Consider the following 17,249-nt stretch of genomic DNA (forward strand, 5'->3'; position numbering starts at 1 on the left):
TTGAACCTTGCGTGCAGCTGTGATCCACTTATATGAAATCTGAACTATCAGCTTTCAGCTCTGTCCTATGGATTACACAGACAAACTTTAGTGTTGTTTAAAGCAATACTATGTAACATTTCTACTATAAAATAACAGCTTGAAAAAAATTGTGTGGCTAGAATGAGTTTTAATATTACGATTGGCCTGTCTCCTGTGCCCTTCGGGGGTCTGAGTTGGAAAAACTGCGCTATGTAACTTTGCTGGACTGGCCCGGGAGCTGAGCGGAAGTACTTCGACTTGCTTTCTGGCACACCTACCGCAAAAACAAATAGACCGCTCTCACGCTCCCAGGTACATTTGATTACTCTTACCTTCTCGGTCGACATAGCTTGCACCTTCTGACTCCTCGCCGGTTCGTCAACAAACGTGAAACGTGAAAGCAAAAGGGTGTTGTATTTACGACAGTGTAACCGTACATTACCTCCAAGCCTGTAGGGGGAGCTCCATGGTGGGCTTTTTGAGAAGTTACATTGTATCGCTTTAAGACAACCTTTGAATTCATTACAGATCAGTCAAATCAGCCGTGTAAATTCAGACAACAATCCCTGCACAAGAGTAAGTGTAAAACTGTGCTTTATGAATTCATATCATCACGATCACTGTCAAATATAAATCTGTGAATGCTATTGTGCTTGGACATTTTGCACATGAAGATGCTGGCTTTATAACCTTTTACATTATCCAGTCAGTGTTTGTTCCAGCATTCTCTACTCTTTGCAGTCATGCGCTCTTGTGTTATTGCTAATAAATGCACAGAAACAGCTCTACTGCACAGTTTTTTTTCCTTCTTGTTTTTGAGATGACTTAATTATTGATTTGGATATTCAAATTTGGAATTTCAGGGGACTTGTATTTAAAAATGTTGCTGCTGTGTTTTAATGTAATCAGTCAAGTGGAGAGGTTCCATGGGGAAATGTTATAATGTTTACCAGCTGAATCTTTTAAAAAACAACTTCCATACACATAAAATCAATCTTTTTATGGTGGAATTTGCCTATTGAATATTTATGGTTAACCACAAAAAAAAAAGATTTTCATTCACCTATAAAACCAAAAATGTATTTACAATATTCATGCACAACATTGTGGTCTTTAAGAGGATCCATCTAAATAATTTAGTTATCATTTCTGTTTGTCCTATATGTGTTTACTTTATTATCTAACTCTGGGACAAAGGGTACATTTTTAGACTGGTTTAAGTGATATTTATCTGATAAATTTAAACATGTCCATTTAAATAATGTCTCCTTTGCAGTTACCATAATTTGTTGTGGTGTTACACAGGACTCAGGATTTAGACCATTGCTGCCGATGACTTCCAGATCTATTTGTCAATGAAACCTGCGGTAATCAATCAGTTGCTGAAGTTGGAAACTTTACTGTGAGACATTAACGCTTAGATAACCTCTCATTTTCTACTTTTGAATTTAGACAAAACTGAGGTAATTGTTTTTGGACCAAAAATCAAAGATTCCCAATTTAAACATACAGTTACTCTGGATGGTATCGCCTTGTCTTCTAGCACTATTGTGAGAGACCTTTGAGAGTAATTTTTCTATTCTATCATAACATATTAACTCAATAGTTTGCTAATTAAACAATCATTCTCCTCATTCAAATTTCTAGAGCAGCCTTCTTTCTTTTTCTTGGTTGACTGATTGCTTCAGCTCTAACTGAATGTGTTGTGCTGAATAAGAATAGTGCTAAGACACAAGTATCTAATTCAAATTACATATTACATTTATGAGGGTGCTTCATTAGGATACTATTCCATCCAATCATGCTGTACTGATAATTAGGTAACGTATGTAGCAGTGTCTAAAAAGGAAGTAGACTTAACTGACAGTCTAAATTCAGGACAAAAAAGCCCAGATTTGCCCCGCAGTGATTGTTGTAGGTTGGACTGCGCGGAGTTCGCCGTAGGAGGCGGGGTTTTTCTGCAGGCTGACATTAAGAACTGCCTGTGAGCCTTGGCTGAGGAAAAACTCCCTATAATATTCAGGGAGAGTGAGATCAATTGCTCTGCATGGGCATTACAGGTATATCAATCCGTTTCGATAAATTTAGCGCGTGTGAGCCCCGCCCGCCCGTGCTAACTTGACAAGCGTGTATTAGAAACCACCGGGAGAAGGTCGACGAATCGAGCTCATCCACAGTGTCCGTTGCCCGCGTGCAAACGTCGAGGGCGAGGCGACCGTTGAGGACCGCAGTGAAAGTGGTTTTGCTGCGGGTCCGTTTTTGTAACCGTCATATTTTGATACATCGGCTTGTATCGTCACGTCAGTTAGCCTGTTTGCTATCTGTGGGTGAGTAAACAAGACATCGCCGCTGACACGAGTAGCATAGCTTGTTTGCTCCGCCGATATTTCTCGGTGCTGAATGTTATGCGGTCGCAACGTGGACAGTGTAGCTTGTAGACACGCCTCGTAAAACATACTGAACCCAACTGGCTAGCTTAGCAGAGGTTTTAGCATTTAAAAGTGGTGTCAACACTAACTAACTTCTGTGTCAGCGGAGAAACCTCAGGAGAGAAACACTTCCCCCTTCCACCCGTCTGGAACTGCGCTGTTTATCTACTGTACAGTCACTTTCTTACAGCAAATGCATTGAAATCGCGTACGTGGTGAGCTACACGCTCAAATGGCTTATTATATGTTCCGAGTGGTTCCAGTGTTGTGCCTCTCTGTAGGACCTAATGTAAACAAGGGCTGCCTCTGGCCGGTCTTGTGAAGAGGCGGTATTTAAAATTGGTGCTGTTAATTCCTTAGCTATGTAGGCGTTGACTAGCATCCCCCTTGGAGTCCAACAAGGCCTTGGTTCAGGAGTAATGGTCGCAGAAGTCCAGGCGGCTTGTGTTGTGTTCAGCTTGGATCAGTGGGCCGTGCATGCAGGAGGACATCGTGTGTACAGTGAGGACATGCAGGCCCCTAGAGGCTTTAGTCCAAGCCTTCAATCCTAGATCAGGATTGTGGTGGATCTTTTTCACAGGTGACATGTCAGAGCAGAAAATGCAAAGGGTCTACTAATGATCCTCACATTGGGGGGGGGGGGGGGTTCATTTTAATGCTTTCATAAGTCATTAAAATGAACGTAGGCATAGTTAATGTCATTAATTACACAGGTGCCACAGGTTACAATTATGACTGATAATTCAATTTCTTTCATTTCATGCCACTACAAAAAGCCTGATAACAGTTTAATGATGTACATTTATTTAGAGGAATAGTGATTTTTCGTCCTAGAACAAATCACCGATATTTGCCTAATAATTTCGTAAAGAAGAATTCCCTAGGGCAGATGAAAAATAACTTGAATTGAAGTAGGTGCCAAGTAATTGACTGCTTGAGAAAATGTTTATAAGATTTGTTTGATGAGAAAAACAATTATTGCCACCCTACTTGTTGTAGTTGTGCTTTTGTGTGTTCAGAATTTGGCCTGACCGATTGCTTTTTTTTGCCCCCCCGACCCTTTAGCAGAGCCAGGGAGAGGAACCGGTTTGTTTTCCACTGCAGGTGCATGACAATGGAGATGAAAGTCGACGAGCAAGACGAAGATATTACATTCAGCAACTCTGACGCTAATGGTAAGCTCATAGTATACGAATCTTTTTTAAAAAAAAAATTTTTACAGGTACTACAGTAAAAGCCATTCATGAGCATAATGCCAGCTGCATGAATTAACTGAGCATTGAGAGGATAATGAACTTGTTCAGTCTTACGCCTAGCATGAATTACAGGTTTTAGATGTATACAGCCTAATCAGTGTGCTCAAGAGAAAAAAAAACAAAAAAAAAAACAACAAACATTTCTGGCATGTATTACATAGCATGTGGACATGTCAGATGGTTAAGGGATTCTCCCATCCGGGATACAGCTCCTTTGTGGGCCCTGAGCAGATTTGCCTATGTTTTAATCCAGGAAGTGTACATGTTGGTGCTGGACTTGGACCAGGTTGCAGTTAGCTGCCTAAAGAAACCATTTCTTTTTGTAGAATTTGCTATAAATTTAGCACTTTCTGTGTATTTATTCTCCAATTAAGCTTACCATCTTGATTTGATTCTCTTTCATATATTTCACGTGATAGCACATTGATGCAGTTGTAGTTTTTTGGCCAGTTTTTAGAAAAATTAGATAATTCTTTTGTCTACAAATGCCTCATTTACAGTTGCTGTCTGGTTCAGATTTGACACGCCTTGTCTTCTCTCCCAGGTAAACGCCCCGCTGAGGACCTGGATGAGGAACAAGCATTCAAACGTTCACGCAACACAGATGAGATGGTGGAGCTGCGTGTACTGCTTCAGAGCAAAGTAAAGAGTGGTTACACAGTGTGTTAGTTGTCGGGCCAAAATGCTCTTTTTCTTTTTTCCTTTTAGCTATTGATCAAAGCTGTCTCTGTTTCTTCACAGAATGCCGGTGCTGTTATTGGAAAAGGTGGAAAGAACATAAAAGCTCTGCGCACAGATGTGAGTAAACAGATGAAAATATGGGGAAAGTTTAGCTGGATAATGCCTCCTTTATTGCTGATCCTGCGTGGGTCTTGTTGGATATAACTGCTGAGCTGTGTTTATAGTTTTTTCAGAGGCATTTTAATTGAAGAGATTCACACCTCAATCCCTTCTTAATTTCAAACCCTTTTCCCCGGATTCCTTCAGAAACAGGCCCAGGTTTGCTGCCTGTTGGTTCAAAGTATTTGACATCATGAGCTGATGTGCACTGGTACTACAGTGAAACAGAGTTGGACAGACCAGGAAGGCCTTGTTAGACAGTTTTGATGGATTTTGTTTTGACTTTGAACCTGATTCCAGTTCCCCTCACAGTGCTGAAGGCATGTTTGACTGTGAAGCAACTTCAGGTTCCTGAAAGCCTAAATGGAAAGTCTTTTTTTTTTTTTTTTTTTCTTTCCTTTAAGAGATGTAAATCTGTGTAGAGCTCCAGGAAACATATTAAACTTATCTTTGTCCAGGTGACACTTCCTGTTCTTCACTCTCAATAGTTTCTCTCATTTCACTTTTTGGGACAAAGTGTAGCTTGTATTCAATTAAAACTGTATTCCTTCTCCCCCTCTTCCTTTCTCCTTTTACTTTTTTGTTTTTTACTTTTGGCCACCTTCCTCTGTTGCCCATGTACTGGATCGACATGCCCCTCCTGCGTTGCCCACCTTGACGTTGGCCCAACCTCCGCCCGCCCCTGAACGCCCGCCCACCTGACACTCCCGGTTGGCCCTGCCCATAAACTGTGCCCCTCGTTATTCGGGCATCTAACTTGACATGATGTGATTGAATGCCCCTGCCCAATGCCAACCTCCTCCACCACAACCACAACCACCACCACCACCACCACTTGGGCCCATGCAGTACAATGCCAGTGTATCAGTCCCAGACAGCAGTGGCCCAGAGCGGTATGTCCCACCAGTTATTGCCTCACTGCCTGATTAGAACAGTGAAACACATGTCTTTGATAACCTGCCTTCTGTTTCATTTTAACATGTTATATACATGACAGTATACCCCCCCTTTCCCTCCAAGCACTCCTTCCTCCACTTGTAAAAAACATGTATTGTTCCTTTTGATTTGTTTATTTTTTTTCTGTCCATTTTCAGCATCTCCATTAAGTTGGACTTCCTGTCATTACAGTTAACTATCCATGCAGAGAATCACTGACAGCCCACTAAGTAGTTGGTATTTTATACCTGGTGACACAGCAGTCGGATGTTGTCTTTCCTCGCTGTGATGTTTAATTTTACCATGAAACTTGTGGGAAGCAAACACAACTTTTTCTTGCTCTGTCCTCTGACTCCCCCCAGCTCCCCCTTTACCTCCAATCCCTCCTCCTCCTCCACCTCCCACCCCCCCCTCCACCCCCCCACCCCCCCACCCCCCCCTTGTCTTCAGCATCCCTGTCCATGATCTCTGAGAGGTGGCTGGCTCTCGTCTGGAAGCTCGCCCCCCCCCCCGCTCTGTCACTTCATTAATGTCGTCTTTTGATTTCATTGTGCTGCATCCCCTCTGTTGAATTTCTCTCTGGCCACATCAGATCAGATCTGCCTACCAAACCTTTCATAACCCTTCCAACTTGCTGTTCTGTGCCACAAAGCAGTTGGTAACCACTCACATTTCCTTCCCCCACCCCAACCCCTCTGCTCTGTTACTGTTTTCTACTGCCCACCCCGTCTCCTCTCACCTCAGAGCCCTAGCCCTCCTCTCTCTGCCTCCCTCACCCTCCCCAACTCCCTGGTCACAATAAGAAGGAATGATGGTGGCGCAATTGTCATGGAGAGCTATAGTTTGAGATTGTTACTGTCCTTTTCCCCAACTTGCTGGTGGTGGGATGGATATAGAAGATTTCTCCCTCTCTTACACCCTCCCCCAACTCTGTGTGGCCTCACACGCTGATTTGAGCCGTTCTGAAACTGCCCATCCTCCCAAGGCTTCTCATTTTGAAAATAATATTAGACTCCGTGCATGTCTGCTGCTTATTTAATCAGTGACGTGTTGGGGAAAAGTATTAATTTTGCATAGTATGCAGCAGTCTTAATTTCTCCTTTTTTTTTCCCCCTTTAGTTTGAAACCTTTCATGAGTCTGTCTTTGACTGTTTGTTGGACTGTTTCTCATTTAATTTTGATCAGGTTTTGTTTTCTCTTCCACTTTATGTCCTTTTTTGTAATGCCTTGCTTCCTTTTGGCCAAATTGGTTCCTGACAGGATCCTCAGTGTGAATGCCAGCATCGACACTATTGGAGAGATTCTTCTAAAAATCATACCAACTCTAGAGGAGGTAAGCTGCCGCATTAATTGTGTGTTTAAGCAGACAGCAGCCGGGGATCATTTTCACCTTTTGGTCATGCAACCAGTAATAATTTAGCATTTGAACAGAAAATATAACTTTGCCATTAATAAGTTGCATTTAAAATGCCTTTTGCACATGATCTTTAAAGGCTGCCTGGTTAAGTTTTTATTTATGTACTGGTATTGGTGTTAATCTACCAACAAACAAGGAACACGTTCTATCTTTTGGTGGGGAAAAAAACAACTTAATCTTTATTTACAGGAAAATGCACACACCGCTTTTAAGCTGAGACCCAAACAGGGATCATACCTGCTTATTTAAGAACTGATCAGACTTGAGAACTATATCTGACCATATACGCATTTTTTTTCTTTAAAATGAAGCATAATGCTGTCGACCAATGCAAAGCAGCACAACTGATGATTTGCGTATGATATACAAAGGCAAAATAACCAAAACAACACAACAAACCCGTTCAAAGACTCGCTTAGTCAGGGATCATGAATAGTTTTACAAGCTTTTGCTGGTTAGCTGTAAGTGTCCCTGAATATCTCTCTGCATTGCTTTTTACAACCCTTTTGGTTAGTCTCAGAGCACAGCTTTGTTATTTGAATAGCCAACCAGTCACTGCTTGACTCATGCTGTGGCAGACCATAATAAAAGTAAGCATGATTACCTGACACTTGGAAAGTACTGATTATTTTGTGTTCGTTTGACCAAAACAGAATTTTTTTGTTGTTGTTATTGTTAGGCCAACCGAAATCGTACAAAATTGAGCTTCTCAGACCCGGACTAACACACCCAGAAAATGCCGTTACTAACTACTACTTGCGTCTCTTCATTGTTATCGTTATTCCACACCAGTACAGTTTAAAGACGAATGTAAGAATTCTTGATTTGAGTTCCAGTGATTTTTAACTTTATAGATTTGTCCTTGAATATAACTTCCTAATACTGTTTATGTTATTATAGTTTCGGGATGAGCTTTTAATGTGGTTCCAAACTCCCGATTCCGATCCTAGTAATATATCTCCTTTACAGACTTTCCCAATTCATCAGCACATTGGTCATTGTGCTTTTTCACATTGACAAAACAAGGCTTTCCAGTCCACAGTGCAGATAAACAATACTCACTACTTCCTGCTCCCTGCTCAGGGTTTATCATTGAAGGGGACCTTCATTTTAAAGTTCCTCTATTCTGAAGCCTTTGCAATGTCAACAGTGCAGCCATTGCTCTCTCCACGCATTTAGCTGGTAACACAATCACCTGAGATATCTGCTACGACCGCTGTAGTGATTTTGGCACCAAAAGCTAACGTGAACATTGACCCAGCTATATTAGCCATAATGTTAGCAACATTAGTTTAGCCTGCTAAAAGGCTCTTTTTGACATCCACAGTTGCTTGTTTTTTTTTTTTTTTTTTCAAAGATACTGAAGAATTTTATTGTAAACATTGTTGTCTTGAGGTAACTTCAGTAATGAGGTGATCACCTCTATGCAAATGTAAACTGTTTAGCAAGCACTCCCTTTTTGTTTTTAGTTTGGAGCTTAATTAAGCAGCAGTGACTGGTTCAGCTCTTCCGTACATAGTTCATAGTTCCCTTTTGAGCTGAGCTTTTGTGCTCCCTACAGTTTGAAATCTTAACATGGCTGAATACTCTGTGCAGTCCCCTTCACAGGAAACTACATTCACAGGGAGAGTCATCATATTGTTAAAAAAGTTTGCTTATCAACCATGGAAAGGCTGTACTGACATGACTGATGTTGCATTGTCTCTATAGTACCAACATTACAGCGGGATTGATTTTGACTGTGAGCTTCGCCTGCTGATCCATCAGAGCTTGGCAGGTGGCATCATTGGGGTGAAAGGTGCCAAGATAAAGGAGCTGAGAGAGGTAAGACAGAGTCCAGATCACCTCTGATCCTCTGCATTAACAGCTGACATGTTAAGGAATTGTTGGTAACAACTCCTTGAGCTACTAGATTGTTTTCTACCTGGTGTAAGCCTTTTTCCTTCTACTAAGCAGCTCATCTTAACTTCCCATAAGTTCCTCATTGCGGGTTCTTTTTTTCTTTTTCACACTGCTGATCTAACGAGCTGTATCAGTAATGATATAATGTCTCCAATTTTCTTTTACTGGTGATGTTGGCCAGCCCAGAATCAGAGGGATTCAAGTTTTAAGTATTCATCTTTCTGCGCTCTAGAACACCCAGACCACCATCAAGTTGTTCCAGGAGTGCTGTCCACATTCCACCGACAGAGTCGTCTTGGTGGGAGGAAAGCCAGAGCGTGTCATTGAATGTATAAAAGTTATCCTGGAGCTGGTATCGGAGGTGAGTTTACACCCCTGAGATCTATTGAAAGCTACTTTTTATGGATAGGTCTCATTTAGTAATAAAGTTCCATAACTTCAAGTTGAATTAATGTTCTAAAGAAATAACAATAGGTCAGCACGTCTAAATGTGGCACGCGTTATTTCAGCAATTATTTGTCATCTTGTCTTTTTAATGCTTTTTTTCCCCCTCCCCAATTCGCAGGCTCCAATCAAAGGTCGTGCCCAGCCTTACGACCCTAACTTCTACGATGAGACGTACGACTACGGCGGCTTCACCATGTTGTTCGAGGATCGGGGCAGACGGCCAATGGGTGGTTTCCCCATCCGAGTGCGTGGCAATTTTGAACGCATGCCCCCTGTGCGAGGCAGCAGACCCCCGCCTCCCACCAGAAGGGATTACGAAGACATGAGCCCTCGCCGGGGTCCTCCACCACCACTCAGTAGAGGGGTGAGAGGAGGGAGCCGAGCACGCAACCTCCCTCTTCCCCCACCACCACCGCCAAGAGGGTAAGAGGGGGCCCAAGTAACTTTGGGTGCTTTCACACCTAATCTGTTTGGTCGGTTAAGTTAAACTTTGATGATTCATGCTCACTTGGTTTGTTTTGGTAGCTGCCGATGAATCCGTATCATCTCTGTTCAAAGTGCTTTGTTTTGTGAAATCTCTGTGAGAGAATAAACCGGACCAGAACTAAAGCCCAAACCATTTGTTTTTTCCTTTGTGAGGTGACATGAACTAAACTAGAGGCCTGAAAGCACCCAATTGTTCACATGTATTTGAATGTATTAGATGTTAATTTCCTACTTCACAATTCACAACCTATTTCTCTTTGTCATTGTTTGCAGCGGAGACCGGTTCTCACATGGCAGTTATCATGGAAGCATGGACGACAGACCAAGGTGAGAAGTAGTGTCCCTTCTGATTTCTTTTCAAAGCAGAGCTGTCTGTGTGAGTTAAAAAAAAAAAAAAATGTTTTTTTTTATTAAACTAAATAGATTCAACACAAAATCTCTGATTTACGGTTTGTAATCACAGGTCATCTTTTACTCCAATAGCCCCCTAAAGAGGCTGTATTAACGCATGCACTTGTGTTTGTAGTGACAGAAGAGGCAGAGGAGGAGACCGCTATGACAGCATGGTGAGTGTCATCAGGTGCTGCCGTGTGATTGTTGCTTCCTGAGTCTGTGTAGTGTTTGTTTGTGAATTATGCTTCAAATGAGATTATAGCTTTTCCTTTTTCAGAGTGTAGTACAAGTGCAGAGCCTTGGTCATTGCTGCTGTTTCTACTGTGTATGCACACTCATGTAGGCCTGTTGTTGCCTGGCAACAGTTGTCTCCTTGGTTACTGCAGAGCAACTGAGTACGTAGTCTAGAGATACACCAGGCTAGCAAATGAACTTGAGCTGAAACCAAAGCAATTCCTGAAGCGGTTCCCTGCAGGTTTTAGCTGCAAGCAAATTGTTTTTGTTAAAGGAATACTGAAGAAGACTTTTTGATTTTTGCATAAGAAAGGAGAAAAAAAAACATTCTGACTAATGTGGGGGGAAAAAAACTCTTTGAATTTAAACGCAATGTCCTTGGAATGAGCACATAAATCACATCAGGATCATAGCATTTTTTTTTTTTTTTTAACAAAATGAAGATTGAATTTAGAATTCAGAGCTTTAAGACTCATCTAAATGTTTTATTACAAAAAAAAAAAAAATCAATGTGGCTGCTGCATGTGTTCCCAAGCAAGTTGTTTTTTTTCTCTGGGATATTGTGTTTGTAACCTTGCTCTAAACAATGTGAAGTACAGAGGCTGAAGCTCCTCGATGCAGGCGGCCTGGGTTCAAGTCCGGACTGTGGCCCTTTGCCGCATGTCATCCCCCCTCTCTGATCCCTCTCCTGTTTAGTTTCCTTAGAAAAAAGAAAAATACCCCTAAACAGAGAGTACAAGTTCTTGATTTTTGAGTTCTTAAACTCCCGATGTCAGAACTGCCTCCTGTGCCATCATTGAATGTAAAATTGGCCAATGAGTCTGTATAGTTTAATATTTTTGTTTTTGGAATTCATTTATTTAATTATTTTGTTTTATGCCTCGTGGTGCGTTCAGGGCGTTGACTTCAGGTCACTCACAATTTAGCAGTTACAGCTACTATGCAAAACGGCAGAAAATCTTTGTTTTTAAGCATGCATAAAGGAAATAAAGCGAACATTTTTACTCGGCGTGTGGAGGATTTATTCAAAATAGAAGTGGATACCGTTTTTGGCTTGCCCACAACTTTTGAAGCTGTTCTTGCGAATAGATCATGTACACGATGAGCAGGTGTAGCTTCTGATGCTCACAGGTGCTTCACGTGAAGGACTGTGTGTGTACCTGTGAAGATTTAGCACTTAAAGGTGTCTTAAAGCTATTTATAAATCAATATTTCCATTTCTTTACTATGCAAGTATCTTCTCATTTCCTCCAACCCGCACTGTGTAACATACTCACCTTAAAAGGATGCCGCACAGTTGATAGCTATAGAAATAATTACGTTCTTTTCAGATACATATTTCAGTGTAATATTTGAAGCAACAATGTCTATAAAAAATGTTCGGATCGTACATGAAGTTTTGGATACAGCAAGACGGTTTTTAATGTAATGCAGAATGAGTACTCTATTAATAGTTTGTTATGAAAAAAAACCTATTTTATCTTGCATCTTCTTTTCTTCTTTCTCCTGTTCAATCGATCCTGAAATGCAGAGTGGAGGGGGATACGGTGAGTACTGATATTCATGTAAACCCTTCCCAGATTATTAACATCGTGTCTTTTATTAAAGTCTTTGGGAAGCTGCTAATATGGTGCTATTTGCCGCTTCATATTTGCATATTACCAATGAAAACGTACGTTGTTTAGGCTGCCTCTCTCCCCAAAAAGCCTAGTCTGCTCTGAGCGATCAGTTCCAATGGTCTGATCAGACTTCCCAACCATTCGGCCTCAATTTGAAATTCAAAGGAAGCGTTTCACTGGATGCAAAACTGGTGTACGCCGTAAAGTGCCGAACAAGCCTTGGGCATTGTGAAATTCTTTACCAGGGATGAAAAACTTTCAATTTATTTGTGATTTATTGAAGTTAACTAAGCATGGGGCAACCACATACAGTGTGCTCAGGATGTAGGAACTTTCCCCCCAGGACGAGGAACCTTTTCAAGTTCCCGGTCCCAGAGCTGACCCGACCAATGACTACATAATGTCAGGAAATTACTGCTTTTTACATTCCTAACCAGCATCATAAAGGATTTAGTACTTTTGACAGTTTCAGGTACTCTGGGGTGGGATTTGCAGACCTGAACATTGTTGATAGATCAGGAATTCCCAGCCTCCTTTTTTCTATCTTTCTTTCTCAGTCTTTTCACTTTCAACCTCTGCATCACCCTCACAGCTAATTTAAGGTTTACTGCAGGAGTGACCTGCGACTATTTATAAATTTAACATTCAAATTCGGCTGCAGGCCTGAATAATGGCTGTGTTATATTCAAGCCGTCGCTTAAACACCACATTCCTGGGCTCATGTAAAACTTGCACTCATTTGCTGAAAAGGGGCACAATGTGGGAAGTCCAAAGCATTCGATAGCCTGAAATGAAGATGTATATTGTATATTGACCTCATGTGCTTAAACTTCTGCTCTAACTTCACATCCATGTTTAAGCTCAGTTTTAAACTTCTGTCCTTATTGAATAGAAAACTAGCTGCTAAGCCGGGTTTTTACTCCTTTTTTTTTTTTTTACCCAGTGGTCTTAAAAGTTTTAGTTTGTCTGATTGGTTCCATAATCCTGCCCATGACAGAAGCAGGTTAGGTTAGAATCTGTTCTAATTTCGTCAAAAATGCAAGGAGGTTCAGGATCAGGTACTGACGATGGTAACGCACGTTGTATCGCATGTCACCATTCTTTTGTAATAGCTGTTTGGGAAATGGGGTTAAAATTAAAATATTAGCCTTGGATTAAAAAGGAATAGTAACGTCACATTAAACTATGATGCCTTATTGCTTGAAACCTGCTTGCCTCACTAAACTTCAGGTTTAAATGTGGCTACAAGTCAGGATATTGTCTAAATCCACGTACTAAATTCAATTTGTTGTTTGAGCTCAAAGTATGGGGAAGCTGAGGTCTGGAACCAAAGATTACTTCCACATTTGAATCCATTGCTTACTTCTTGAAATTAGTAGGAAAAAAAAAAGGCTCATCATAATTTTCCTCAGGCCAGAGAGATTTCATTAAATGTCTGATTTTGTCAAACCAACAATCCAAAAACCCAAATTTATCCAATTTACAGTGTCAAAAAAGTCTGGAGCAATTATTATTATTTTTTTTAATTTAAAAAAAAAAAAAAAAAAAAAAGCAAAAAAATAACCTTTATACGTGTATCACTTATGTTACAAAGTGTCTTACACGAGTAGTGTGTATGTGTGTGTATGTATGTATATATATATATATATATATATATATATATATATATATATATATATACACATACATATACACTATTACATTATCTCTTCTTTTCCTGTGGTGTATTTTCATTTTTCATTTTCTTGTTTAGACAACAATTCTTCCTGGGAGCGCTTTCAGTCTGGTGAGTCGGGATGGATCGTTACCGTCCCAGTGTCTTGTTCCTGACCTGAAGGAATTGTTTCTTCTTCTTGTTTGCTTCACTCAAAGACGAATGGCCCTCAAATGTTGTTTACTCACTGTCTAGGTGGTAGAGGGTCATACAGCGATATCGGAGGCCCGGTCATCACAACGCAAGTCACCATCCCAAAAGATGTAAGTAATGCATCGAGATGGCAGTCGACGAGGACAGGATGAAATAACATTCCTAATTCTGTTTTCCTTTGGCTCGTGTGGTCGATGCTTTGCAGCTGGCGGGTTCGATCATCGGTAAGGGCGGCCAGAGGATCAAGCAGATTCGCCACGAGTCTGGAGCGTCCATCAAGATTGATGAACCACTAGAGGGCTCTGAGGACCGCATCATCACCATCACAGGGACTCAAGACCAGATCCAGAACGCCCAATACTTGCTACAAAACAGGCATGTGCTTTCCCATAAACTACATTCTCATCATCATCATCATCACCACACTGGAGCAGAGACGTCTCCTCTGCCGTGCTCATCCTCCACTGGATGCAGGCAACCTTCTTTCTTTTTATTATCAGTGGACTTTATCTTTATTTCAACACATTTTAGAAGGAAATACAGAAAACAGTTTGTTCTTACAGTGATCACAGTTGCTGAAGTGGAAGAAAATCAGAAGCAGCAGCACAGGGAAGCAATTATTTTTTTCTAGAGTTGAAATAGTTCACTTAGTGTCCACCTCCTCAAATGTCTGGAAAAGTTACTTATTTCATACGAATTTAAGTTAAATATCTTCCTTTTTTTTTTTTTTGGCTGTTAGTCTGATAGAACTCCCGAAGACATCCTGTTGTGCACCCGGAGAGGTTCCTCATGTTGCTTACAAAATGTGTCAATTGAGACGGTAATTGGCAGATTAAGTGATGACGGAAATATGGAAATCCAACCAAATCCTCGTCATTAGACGACTGAGCAGCTCTTGGCAGGCCTACTCCTCTCAGCAGACCTCGGGTTTCTTTTTTACAACTTAAGGCCTCGGTATGCTACTGCGTAGCTATCCATCAATCCGACTCCGTGGTCACGCAGAGGCTATTAAACCATTCGAAGTTCTCCGTCGCGATGTCGGATACTCAAGGAAATTCAGCTCCCGATCAGTAGGCGTCGCTACGCTAGACGACCCAATCTCGCGACGTCTATCGTGAAAGTCGTTGATTGATTGTTTACCTTCCGGCTCCGTTCTACTCCTCACAGTGAACGATGGCGGCCGAGAGAGAAGGAGTGTTGTTGGAGCTTATTGATATTGAAATGCAAATAATTTTGACCAAATGTTGACCGGCACACAGTAAACTCTTTCAAAAATGGCGGTGTTGTTGTTGTGAGAGGAAGGAGCTAAACCTGAAAAGTGATTCCGGAAATGATGTTGTTAGCCGACCAATCAGAACCCTTGCGGTCTCCGCGAGTCTCCGTCACCTCAACGGATAGATAGATAGGAATTTTGGCCGACGCACGCAAGCGACGGAGAGCGTCTCCGGGAGGGTCTCCATCGACGGAGAGGGCCCTCTGTGGCTCTTCCCGGACGACTATAAATCAGGCTTTACACTTGTGCTCCACGTGAAAAATGTCCACATTGTCATTCTTAACGCCATCGATACTTTTGTCTCTCTCTTATTTCAGTGTGAGGCAGTACTCTGGTCGGTTCTTCTAGGAAGGAGGACGTGAAGAAGAGCGAAGCCATGCTGCCATACTGTTTGCCCTTTGTATTCAGAGCCGACATTCCTCTGCTTTGGGTAGATTCTCCCCTCGTCTTCTGTCACATACTACACCACCTATGTATACATCAGTTTTTATTTAGTGGTCTGAAAAAATCAGCGATTCGGTGCTGGTGTGATTATATTCTATATCTTTTGGAGGAGACCTTCATTCTATCGCAGGAGTTAAACCCATCTGTGTGGTGACTTTCGATGTTGTGAGCTGGCCCCGGGCCTTTTCTCCCTCATTTCAGTACAGCATGCAGAATGTAATTTCTTTGTTCAGAAGATGATGTAGGGACTTTTTTTTTCTTTTTTAATGTTTTTTTTTTTTTTTTTCTTCTTTTATTAGAATTTTAAGCACACTCTCCAAATGAAGATGCATGGTTTTGAATGGTTAAACAACTATTAAAAACAACCATTAGGCGCTTTTTTTTTTTTTCTCTTTTGGGTAAGATGGGCTTTAAAGTTGTTTGGTTGATCGGTGATTTAATTTTGTAGCTGAGAAATTCAAAATTAATCTCACTGGCCAGTTTCACAGTGGAAAAAAAAAACGTTTATATTTTATAGTTTTCAGGACTGACTGTTACCATAGAAACATGGCCTTTTGTCACGAGTTAGTCCGACTACAAGGTGGCTAACTCTTAAAGTAGCTTGGTCTTTTACCTCCGTAACATACGTTAGATTTGTAGTCGCATTAAAACCAGAGACCAATCGGAAACATCTTTTGTGAAACTGAACTCATTTTTGGATGTGAAATATGAAGCTTTAGACTGCAGCTTAGTTTAGAAAAAAGAGCTGTAACGGTGCCTTAAAGGCTCACAAGTTAACGTCTCATTCGGTTAATGTGCTCCAAAAAAAATAAGTCATCTCCTGGAATCAAACGGATGACTAAAGAAATGCAGTGTGATTTCTAACGGGAGTGCTGTTGGTGCAGAACCAGCCCACCTGTTTCCAGGGTTTGTGGTAATCTCGGCTAGAAAGCAAATAAATTGTCTACCGTTTGCTTTAAGTTGTGAGACACGTGCCAGACTCTGGGGCAGGAGGCAAAATATAAGATTTTTTTTTTTTTTAATTTTCATTGAAAGAAAAAGATGTATAAAGTGTGTATATATTTGCATAAAAACAGTTGTTTGATGCGTGGTTGGATTGTCCCAGGCTGTTCAATACTTCTAAAACACATTTGGTACTCTGTCTCTCTTTTGTACGGTGGCCCTGAGGTGCCAGACATAACGAAACCAGAAAAAAATGTTGACAATAAAACCAAAAAACTAAACAAATCAGGATTGGACAATTTTTTATTTAAAAAGCGGGACAATAAAACCCAAAACAAAATTTTGGATTTTTTTTTTTTTTTTTTTTTTTTTTTTTTTAAATCTTGAACTCATAACATTTAATTAAAAAATATTCAGGATTTCTTTTCTTTTTTTAAACGTTGTGGTTCTGTTGTTTCCTCAGGGCCACCATGCACCACTCACAGGGACGGACTTTTCTTTATTGCAGCCTCTGTTGGATCCACTTAAAATTTCGACCATTTAAAAGGCCTTTTTAAAGTTTTTTTAAATGATCTCTCAACATGCAGTTTGATATGAGGAGTGTGCAGCTTTGTGAGTCCATGAGTGGTGATTTATGTACTCTGTGTCTGATACATGTAGCAGCTGCAGGTGTTTAGTAAATAAAGTCTGTCACAGCTCAGAAAGTGTGTGTCTTATTATTATTATTATAATATATTTTTTTT

General features: G+C 40.9%; 1 protein-coding gene across 3 annotated transcripts; it reads left to right on the forward strand.

Moving 5' to 3' along the window:
* Positions 1 to 1,947: 1,947 nt before the first annotated feature.
* Positions 1,948 to 17,210, forward strand: hnrpkl (heterogeneous nuclear ribonucleoprotein K, like). 3 transcript variants are annotated; one of them, XM_075456302.1, is made up of 16 exons: positions 1,948 to 2,081; positions 3,516 to 3,625; positions 4,251 to 4,348; positions 4,448 to 4,504; positions 5,396 to 5,439; positions 6,743 to 6,815; positions 8,610 to 8,723; positions 9,034 to 9,162; positions 9,367 to 9,671; positions 10,008 to 10,061; positions 10,261 to 10,300; positions 11,893 to 11,908; positions 13,734 to 13,766; positions 13,890 to 13,957; positions 14,053 to 14,222; positions 15,438 to 17,210. In XM_075456302.1, exons 2-16 carry the CDS (start codon positions 3,559 to 3,561, stop codon positions 15,466 to 15,468), a joined length of 1,299 nt encoding a protein of 432 aa, XP_075312417.1. In that variant the 5' UTR covers positions 1,948 to 2,081; positions 3,516 to 3,558; the 3' UTR covers positions 15,469 to 17,210. The 3 variants fall into 3 exon arrangements, with proteins under 3 accessions (XP_075312417.1, XP_075312419.1, XP_075312418.1); XM_075456303.1 differs by lacking the exon at positions 1,948 to 2,081 and adding an exon at positions 2,747 to 3,030; XM_075456304.1 differs by lacking the exon at positions 13,734 to 13,766.
* Positions 17,211 to 17,249: the final 39 nt, after the last annotated feature.

Source organism: Odontesthes bonariensis, chromosome 22, assembly GCF_027942865.1.
Source record: "Odontesthes bonariensis isolate fOdoBon6 chromosome 22, fOdoBon6.hap1, whole genome shotgun sequence".
Classification (NCBI taxonomy): domain Eukaryota; kingdom Metazoa; phylum Chordata; class Actinopteri; order Atheriniformes; family Atherinopsidae; genus Odontesthes; species Odontesthes bonariensis.

What these genes read in the sequence shown, in the direction of transcription:
- hnrpkl (XM_075456302.1), top strand. Translation starts at nt 3,559, where the DNA reads ATGACAATGGAGATGAAAGTCGACGAGCAAGACGAAGATATTACATTC. An exon ending in TAAAAGCTCTGCGCACAGAT is followed by an intron (nt 4,505 to 5,395) that starts GTGAGTAAACAG and finishes GGGCCCATGCAG; the next exon opens with TACAATGCCAGTGTATCAGT. An exon ending in CAATACTTGCTACAAAACAG is followed by an intron (nt 14,223 to 15,437) that starts GCATGTGCTTTC and finishes CTCTTATTTCAG; the next exon opens with TGTGAGGCAGTACTCTGGTC.